Source organism: Cebus imitator, unplaced genomic scaffold (assembly GCF_001604975.1).
Source record: "Cebus imitator isolate Cc_AM_T3 unplaced genomic scaffold, Cebus_imitator-1.0 Scaffold64, whole genome shotgun sequence".
Lineage (NCBI taxonomy): Eukaryota > Metazoa > Chordata > Mammalia > Primates > Cebidae > Cebus > Cebus imitator.
The window spans coordinates 4768506-4778969 of record NW_016107379.1 but is presented as its reverse complement, the minus strand read 5'-3'; the positions used below and the strand labels follow the sequence as shown (position 1 = coordinate 4778969).

Here is a 10464-nt window from a genome sequence, read left to right as displayed (position 1 = left end):
AAAAAAAAAAAAAAAAAAAAAAAACTAGTTAAGCAAACAAAAAAAAAACAACTAGGCCTCTTGAAACCCTTGGCTCCTGGCATGCTCCCCATTGAGATCCTGGGTATCTGTCCCATCCAAGCTACATGGAGGGGCCAAATGTCAGTGCCCAAGTCAGCAAGCGGCACAAACTGCAGTCATGAAAAGGAGCCATATTTGATGTCCAGCCCACTCAAGACATCAGCACTGGCCTCTGTCTCACGGCAACCACGAGGGGCCTGGCGTTAGAACTGCTCAGTTAAGGCTGCCAATCCGCAGGGCTGTGAGCGAAAATAACAAATCGTTCTATGCCAAGGGGAAAATAAAACTAGTTAAGGCTTTTTGTTTTAAAATGACAGTTTGTATTCCATCCTGGTATCCCTGCAAAATAATATTAAAAGAAATTAAGGGGAAGCCCCACAAGAACAGAGAAAACTGAAGAAATGTCAAGGAGAAAAGAAGAAACATGTCTATAAAATTCGGAAGCTAGAAAGCAGATAGGTAACTGTTAGTAGACCTGAGAAATTACAGGTGTCTAAATGTATTTTCCAGAGAAACGAAGGAGAAAAGCCCCAGTGGGAGGTAAGACTCAGGCCTAGGCTTCTGACCTGGAGTAGTGGGTGAAACTCTGACAATAAGTGCGAGCCCTAGCCAAAGCAATCAGTTCTGAGAACAGACTAAAGATATCTTTATAAATGCACAATCATAAGACATCTACCTTCTATACATCATTTCATAAGAAACCACAGCAGGCCATGCTTCAGCAAAGTGAGGGTGTTAACCAAGAGATGGAAGACCTGGGATGGAAGAAACAGGGGCTCAAATCAGGACAGCTCAGCAGTGGAGCCATATGCAGCCAGCTCGCACAGGAACAGGAATGCAGAGGTCTCTGGCACAGAAGTTTCCAGGAAAAAGGGCAACTGATACACTATCTGACTTACGTAAATATTTGAAAATACTACCAGTAGACATGGGACAACCTGAAGGAAAAATGAAGGATCTCTACACTGAAATTAGCAAATATGAGAAAGAGAAGGTGAAGCAGTTACTCAGTTTGGGAAAAACAAAAAGTTGTAAAAGGAGGAAATGTAATCATAGATACTATTTGGTTCTACAGGAAGTGATATTTTAGGTACCTACTTAATAATGAAAACTATGACTATAAAAAACTGAGTATGAAGAAGTGAGGTGGGTTGTAACAGGAAATCAACAGATAATGCCTGAAGTAAATTAAGAAATAGATATATTACTTAGAGGAAAGGAAAAAATCTGAAAGCAGTGGGATACAGGGTTGCTGTTTACATAATAATTCTTTTGAAATTAAGTTTGAAAACTAACGTGCATATATTAATGATAGAAATAATTTATGTTTTAATTAACCACTTATTATTATTATTATTTTGAGATAGAGTCTGACTCTGTCACCCAGGCTGGAGTGCAATGGCATGATCTCAGCTCACTGAAACCTCTGCCTCCCGGGTTAAAGTGATTCTCCTGCCTCAGCCTCCCAACTAGCTGGGATTACCAGCACCTGCCACCATGCCAGGCTAATTTTTTTTTTTTTTTTTTGCATTTTCAGTAGAGATGGGGTTTCGCCATGTTGGCCAGGCTGGTCTTGAACTCTTGACCTCAAGCAATCCACCTGCCTCAGCCTCCCAAAGTGCTGGGATTATAGGTGTGAGCCACCATGATCAGCCCACAATTGTTTTTAAATAATTATAAGAATAATCACATGAAATAAAATGTTGGGTTCAATAACAGAAGATACCATAGACACTTTGACTATTATTATCAAAACTCAAAATGCCAGAAGTCTTATTATTTTAAACATAAACTGAGAAGATACTACATTCTTCTCTCCTGTAATACAAAAGCATCCATTCCAGAATCTGCCTTACCTTTAACAAAATAAATCAAGCTTATTGATTTGGTAAACAAGAGAAAATTCTCACATTTTCTACCAAGAAAAAAATTGCACAAATGTCCTTTGATAAACACAGAATCAGAGGCGAATGTTTTACCCTCCAAAATTTTAGTATGATCTTCTTAACTGATAACAATCATAATCTCTCCAAGATCATAATCCCTCAAATTGGTCAGAATTTAAAATAGACCAACTACCATCAAATGAATACCCTTAAAAGAGTAGAAATTTTTCAATACCTATTTCTATGAATGTACTTTTTATAGACACAGCAGTAAAAAGTTTTTTTAAATGAAGGAACAGATTTGGAAAGCTGAACTGAAAAATAAACCTGAACGTAAGGCTGGGTGCAGTGGCTTGTGCCTGTAACCCCAGCACTTTGAGAAGCCAAGGCAGAAGGATTCCTTGAGCCCAGGAATTCAAGACCAGCCTGGACCACATGGGGAGACCGAATATCTACAAAAATAAAATTAAATTAAAAATTAAAAAAATTAACAAAAATCCTGAATGTAAAAGATGGAAAATTCTTCAAAAATGTATTCCTCCTAATGATATAAAAAAAATTATCTGAAATTCCCATTATCATTTCAGATTGTATTTCACTTTCTGGCTTTTTAGACTTAGAAGGCCCAGGAACTGAAGGCGCTTAGGAGCACCATGAAGGCATCATAACTATTTAATGAAATAGCATACTTCTAACGGACTGGACATGCTTTCCCACATACTCCGAGTATTTTTAAAGAGAAATGGAAAAGAATTACTCAGTTTCCAAAATTGTACCTTGAGAAAAATTTATTTACTGGGAAACTCCTAGAAGTTAAAACAATAACTATTAACAGCTAATGTGAAAACTCACAAATAAATTTCATTTTCTTCTTTCAAAGTGGAAATAATAAAAAAACAAAATTTAAATAGTGCCAGGTACTATTCTAAGTGCTTTACAAAGAAACTGAAGCACAGACAAATTAATTAAATATCTCATTGTTTACTCATTCAGTAATTGGTAGGTCCAGAATTCACATGAGCAATGTGGTTTTTAAAAAGCACATTAAAAAAATCAATTTCTTAGGGAATTTTTTTTTATGATCTGTAAAATTTTATGGAAAAGATATCTGTAAATTCTAACTTAAGAATGTAAATTTTAATTTAAAAATTATAAAAACACGTGGCATAGCCTACTATAAACAAAGTTGCATATATAATGAACTGTCTAATTAGTCTGATTAATTCTACATGAAAAAGCTCTATTTCCTCGGGACAAATAACACAATATATATGTGAAAGCTTCTTCGTAAATTGTATTTGGGTAATAGTCTTTATTTAAAGTTTTTTTTACTGCAATTTGCAAAGAAAATGTTCAAACACATGGAGTGATTCTTAATAAGCACTTTTTAAACCCACCACAAGGGATAATTGCTATTTAAGAACATGAGGAAAGAAATACGTTTATACATGAGAAACAATGAAAAAGAGAGGCTAGAATAAAATTTAGCAAAAAAGTTATGGATTTAAATAATATAAATAAAAATAAACATGGAAAATGTGTTAGCTACATATCAATACAGAATATTCCTTAACTTACCTGCCAGATAGAGGGCAAATGATATAAATCTATGGTAGCGAATGAGGAACTGAAGTTGTTCTTCTCTTTGAACAAATGTAGCAAAATAATCAGCTACAGTCTCTCCATAGAAAAAGTAGTTTACACACAATAGAAAGTACCTATAATTTAAAAACAATTAGCTTTTCTATATTTGAAGCTTTCCTTCCCCTCAAACTCAACAGAATTATTTTCTACATTCTGATGACATAATGATCAATACCAAGTTCAGAAGACCAATTCAAGATATATTTTACCAAAATGCTATTCTCCTGTTTCAAACTTAATTTCAAATGTATTGATTAACAAAAATTTACCAAATATAGTTCATACCTTTAGCTGAAAATCTAATGCCAGATATAATTAGGAGACGATGTAGAAAATACTACACACACACAATCCCTCACCCTTGGGAGGTGGGGGTGGGGTGTGTGTGTGTGTGTGTGTGTGTGTGTGTGTGTGTGTATGAATTTAATACTTTGTGTGTATGTATAATGTGTGTATGTGTGTGATGTATGATTTTAATACTTTGTATGTATGTATAATCTGTGTGTGTATATACTGAGGTATTAAGCTCATAATGAAAATTAACTCCACCAGTCGCAGTGGCTCACGCCTGTAATCCCAGCACTTTGGGAGGCCAAGGCAGCCAGATCACCTGAGGTCGGGAGCTCGAGACCAGCCTGATCAACATGGAGAAACCCCATTTCCACTAAATATACAAAATTAGTTAGGCGTGGTGGCGTGAGCCTGTAATCCCAGCTACTTGGGAGGCTGAGGCAGGAGAATCTCCTGAACCTGGGAAGCGGAGGTTGCAGTGAGCTGAGATTGTGCCATTGCACTCCAGCCTGGGTAACAAGAGCAAAACTCTGTCTCAAAAAAAAAAAAAAAAAAGGAAAATTAACTCTTAACTACTCACAGTTCTAATGCTTTTTTAATAGTAGAAGTCCTAAGACAAATCTCCACCTGCCCTCAGGAAGATTAAGAGGGAAAGAAAGAAGAGGTAATTCAACCTCTCTCCCTACTGCCCTACACACAATGGCATCTTTTTGCCTTTTCTAATGCTCCCCATGGACTCCAGATGAGCAGGGATTCTTCCTCTGTAAGGCAATCAAGGCCTAACCTGGTCCACCAATCCAACTATGTACCCACTGTTCACTGATCAATACCCTCGGCTCAGGAGGGCCAGGAATGTCTCATCAACTGGAGTATACAGTGCGTCTGTCTCACATGTAGAAACTGATGGGTACTATCTCCCCAACCAGAAATCTCTTCATCTAAAATTTGTCTTCATTTCAAATACCAGTTTATCTTTTACCTCTTCTGACACCTTCTATAATCACTAGAGCCCATCCTGATTTATCTTCTCCTTTTTTAAATAATTAGAATTAATACAGCATCGTTTTGCATTTAATTATTCTCCAATTACTTTACCTATCTGACATTTCCTGTATACTTTGCCACTGATGAAGAAACCTGCTAGAAGGAAAAGTCAGCTAACACCAAAATCAAGACACTTCCTTTGACTATTCTAAACCCCATCTATTTAATAAGACACTGACTCCCTGGTTGATATTAATCAACTATATTAAAAAGCATGGCCACTTGGGTTAAATATGAACTATAACATTATCACGTTTCCTAGTCAAGGTTTTGATAGCAGTGATTTATAATGAAAAGTTTTAAAAGACGTAAAATTTTAAATGTTAAAATCATTTGGTGATTTTGTTATTAACTTCACATGAATTTGTATATATACAATATTTTGTATGTTCTCACGTCAAATGAGGGGAAATGAAGGAAAAGATATGTAAATATTTTGCTAAAGTTATTATTGTAAAGAATATAAAAATGTGTCCAATGTTTAGTTTTTTATTTTTTAAAAAAAGGACAAGAATGGTGTATATATTAAACATATATTAGATATCTCTAAAAAGACTAAAATACAAGATCTGAAAAAAGTCCTATTGGAATGGGAAAGAAAAAGGTGATCTTCTTTTCAAATTTCAATTACATTATTTTTATTTATCTTTCTCCAGAATCAATCTGTTGGGTAAACTGAATGGATACTGACAGATCAAGATGCTTCCTTTACAAACTTTAGAAATCAACTTTTCATATCTGAAATAGTTTCAAGCTTACTTACCAACTTAGTGTTCTAAACCATGGTAGATCATAAGAATGATAGACTCTATAACCTATAGTGATAATTTCATGGAAGCATTTCACTTGGATGCCCAGAACCTGAAACCAAGAGAAAACATTAACATACATTTCTCAATGTTTACATTTTTGCTTAATCACTCAATAAAGCAGTTTGTCATATGTATTTTAAAAATCTATCAATTTTTAATTATTCTAAATGTCAGTAAAAAGTGCAATATTCTATGTCTCTAAAATCAAGTGATGCCTCAAAGAGATAGGCAAAATAATGTTTTATCCAAAAAGATTTGGAAGATCCTTCCCGGGGTGGGTAATGGCACTGGAGTTTAAAGTTTGAGGGATATAGTCCAGTTGATCACAGTTGACTAGGATTTATCCCTCATTACTATTTCATTCTTGAGATTTTCCTTCTCAAATTGGAGAATCTCTTTGTCCAACTTGCCCATTATGTTTCTTGAGATACCCTAAGAAAATGATCATATATAAAAGTTTGCTTGTATATATTTATTTGTAACCATATATTGTTATACCTGCAAATGATAAAGATACTGTCAGGGCAAATAGTTAAAACACTTTCTACCTAGTCACCCTGGAATGGCCTTTTCGTCCTCTCTCCCAGCTGTGTCAACTCTCCCATAGCCAGCTACATACTGGTGAATCTAAGCTGGACTACCTTAGCAAAGTATAAGCAAGCTTCTATGCTTGCAGACACTTTGGCCAGTCAACTGAGTTTATGCATTTCTGTTTACACGGTGTCCTGATTGCACACCTATTAAATGGGTTTAGATTTATAAATCCCTTTTTAATATTCTATTTTGTAGTCCTTCAAACTGCTGCATTCAGTAACCTGGGTGAAGGTAATTTCTCAAGATGGAGCATCATACCTAGTGCTAGACCTGCCAATTGGAAGACTCAAAGAGCAAATGACATGTCGAACACTTATTACATGAACTAAGAGGCTAAATCTTTGTGAATATGGCAGACTAGCTTTTTCAGCCTCTAGAGAGCATAGCTCAGTGGCTTTTTATACTGTCCTTGAGCTAAGAATGGATTTTTTATATATTTTAAAGAGTTTTTTAAAAATCAAAGATTATGTGACTGAAACATAAGCAGTTTCTTAAAGTCTACAATATTACCAACTGGTGTTTTAACAGAAAAAGCTTTCCAAACTCTGCCAGAGAATACACTTTGGGATTTCTTTTTAAGATTTCCACAAATTATCTTTCCCAAACCTACCATCCAGGGTATTCTTAAGCTACTTTTTCCCATTGTATCAATTACAAGTCCAATCACGTACTATAAAAAGTAAATGTGTCTTTCCAGCCACATAATAAAGAAATACATGTCAATTTACCATAAATAGCACTTTTAGGGAAAGGTCATAAATGTGTTATAAAGACAGGAGGAACTCTAAGTGTCGTTTTTCAAATACCCTTTGTATATAATGTCAGGTCATTTCTAACAAAAATAGAGAACAGAGACAATGTTTAATATTAAGATAAAGTGTTCAAGTTCATCAGATCCAAAGGGCTTTTAAAATATCATACTGAGAAGGCTGGCAAGATGACTGAATAGGACAGCTCTGCTCTGCAGTTCCCAGCGAGATCAACGCAGAAGGTGGGAAATTTCTGCATTTCCAACTGAGGTACCTGGCTCATCTCACTAGGACTGGTTAGACAGTGGGTGCAGCCCATGGAGGGCAAGCTGAAGCAGGGTGGGGTGTTGCCTTACCTGAGAAGTGCAAGTAGTCCAGGAACTCCTTCCTCTAGCCAAAGGAAGCCGTGAGGGACTGTGCCATGAGGAACAGTACATTCCAGCCCAGTTACTACACTTTTCCCACGGTCTTTGAAACCCTCAGACTAGGAGATTCCCTTGGGTGCCTATGTCAACAGGGCCCTAGGTTTCAGGGACAAAACTAGGCAGCAGTTAGGGCAGACATCAAGCTAGTTGCAGGAGTCTTTTTTCATACCCCAGTGGCATCTGGAACACCAGTAAGACAGAACCGTTCACTCCCCTGGAAAGGGGCTGAAGCGAGGGAGCCAAGTTGTCTAGCTCAGCAAATGCCACCCCCATTTGGATCTTAGCTTAGCCCAGCAAGCTAAGATCCACTGGCTTGAAATTCTTGCTGGCATCACAGCAGTCTGAAGTCAACCTGGGACACTCAAGCTTGGTGGAAGGAGGGGCATCTGCCATTACTGAGGCTTGAGTAGACAGTTTTCCCATCACAGTGTAAACAAAGTTGCTGGAAAGTTCCTACGGGGCAGAGCCCACCACAGCTCCACAAAGCCATTGTAGCCAGACTGCCTCTCTAGATTCCTCCTCTCTGGGCAGGGCATCTCTGAAAGAAAGGTAGCAGCCCTAGTCAGGGGCTTATAGATAAAACTCCCATCTCCCTTGGACAGAGCACCTGGGGGAAGGAGTGGCTGTGGGGTCAACTTCAGCACACTTAAACATTCCTGCCTGCCGGCTCTGAAGAGAGCAGCAGATCTCCCAGCATAGCGCTTGAACTCTGCTAAGGGACAGACTGCCTCCTTAAGTGGGTCCCTGACCCCTGTGCCTCCTGACTGGGAGAAAGCTTCCAGCAGGAGAGCTCCATGGGCATCTGGCGGGTGCCCCTCTGGAACAAAGCTTTGAGAGAAAGGAACAGTCAGCAATCTTTGCTGTTTGGCAGCCTCCACTGCTGATACCCAGGCAAACAGGGCCTGGAGTGGACCTCCAGCAAACTCCATCAGACCTGCAGCAGAGGGTCCTGACTGTAAAAAAGAAAACTAACAAACAGGAAGAAATAGCATCAAAATCAACAACAAAAAAAAGTCCACACAGAAACCCCATCCAAAGGTCACCAACATCAAAGCCGAAAGGTACATAAATCCACAAAGATGAGGAAAAACCAGCACAAAAAAAGCTGAAAATGCCAAAACCAGAACACCTCTTCTTCTCCAAAGGATCACAACTTCTCACCAGCAAGGGAACTAAACTGAATAGACAACGACTTTGATGAATTAGCAGAAGTAGGCTTCAGAATGTGGGTAATAACAAACTCCTCTGAGCTAAATGGGCATGTTCTAACCCAATGCAAGGAAGCTAAGAAGGTCCCAATGCAAGGAACCTTGAAAAAAGGTTAGAGGAATTGCTAACTAGAATAACCAGTTTAGAGAAGGACATAAATGACCTGATGGAGCTGAAAAGCACAGCATGAGTACTTACTTCATAAGCATATGAACTTACCCAACCTAGCAAGACAGGCCAACATTCAACTTCAGGAAATACAAAGAACAACACAAAGACACTCCTTGAGAAGAGCAATGCCAAGATATATAATCCTCAGATTCATCAAGGCTGAAATGAAGGAAAAAATGTTAAGGGCAGTCAGAGAGAAATGTCAGGTTACCCACAAAGGGAAGCCCATCAGACTAACAGTGGATCTCTCTGCAGAAGCCCCACAAGTCAGAAAAGAGTGGGGGGACAATGTTCAACTCTCTTAAAGTTCTTAAATAATTTTCAACCCAGAATTTCATATCCAGCCAAACTAAGCTTTATAAGCGAAGGAAAAATAAAATCCTTTATGGACAAGCAAATCCTGAGAGATTCTGTCACTACCAGGCTTCCCTTACAAGAGATCCCAAAGAAAGGATTAAATATGGAAAGGAAGTATCAGGACCAGCCACTGCAAAACATACCAAATCATAAAAACCATTGACACTATGAAGAAACTGCATCGACTAACAGGCAAAATAACCAGCTACCATCATAATGACAGAATCAAATTCATACATAATAATATTAACCTTAAATGTAAATGGACCAAATGCCCCAATTAAAAGACACAGACTGACAGATTGGATAAAGTCAAGACCCATCAGTGTGCTGTATTCAGGAGCCCCAATTCTCATGCAAAGACATACACAGACTCAAAATAAAGGGATGGAGGAACATTTACCAAGCAAATGGAAAGCAAAAAAAAGCAGGGGTTGCAATGCTAGTCTCTGATAAAACAGACTTTAAACCATCAAAGATCAAAAAAGACAAAGAAGGGCATTACATAAAAGGCATCAATGTAACAAGAGCTAACTATCATAAATATATATGCACCCAAAACAGGAGCATCCAGATTCATAAAGCAAGTCCTTAGAGACCTACAAAGAGACTTAGACTCTCACACAATAATAGTGGGAGACTTTAACACCCGACTGTCAGTATTAGACAGATCAACAAGACAGAAAATTAACAAGGATAGTCAGGACTTGAACTCAGCTCTGGACCAAGCAGACCTAATAGACATCTACAGAAGTCTCCACCCCAAATCAACAGAATATACATTATTCTCAGCACCACATCGTACTTATAAAATTGACCACATAATTGGCAGTAAAATACTCCACAGCAAATGAAAGAGAACAGAAATCATAACAGTCTCTCAGACCGCAGTGCAATCAAATTAGAACTCAGGATTAAGAAACGCACTCAAAACCACACAACAACATGAAAACGGAACAACCTGCTCCTGAATGACTACTGGGTAAATAACAAAATTAAGAAACAAGTTCTTTGAAACCAATGAGAACAAAGACATAATGTACTAGAATCTCTGGTATAGTAAAGCAGTGTTTAGAGGGGAATTTGTAGCATTAAATGTCCACATCAGAAGGAGGGAAAGATCTAAAATCAACACCCTAACATCACAATTAAATGAACTAGAGAAGCAAGAGCAAACAAATTTGAAAGCTGGCAGAACACAAGAAATAACTAAGATCAGAGA

The 10464-nt window shown here is 37.7% G+C and overlaps 1 protein-coding gene across 1 annotated transcript in view; it reads right to left on the bottom strand.

Annotated features, from left to right (window-relative positions):
* The window catches only part of CDS1 (CDP-diacylglycerol synthase 1), a 64591-nt gene that overhangs the window by 26820 nt on the left and 27307 nt on the right, over positions 1–10464 (bottom strand). The window contains exons 4-5 of the mRNA XM_017530252.2: positions 5689–5786; positions 3525–3664 (exon numbers count right to left, since the gene is read on the bottom strand). Of these exons, the coding sequence (XP_017385741.1) occupies positions 3525–3664; positions 5689–5786 (238 nt within the window). The remainder of the gene's footprint in view (positions 1–3524; positions 3665–5688; positions 5787–10464) is intronic.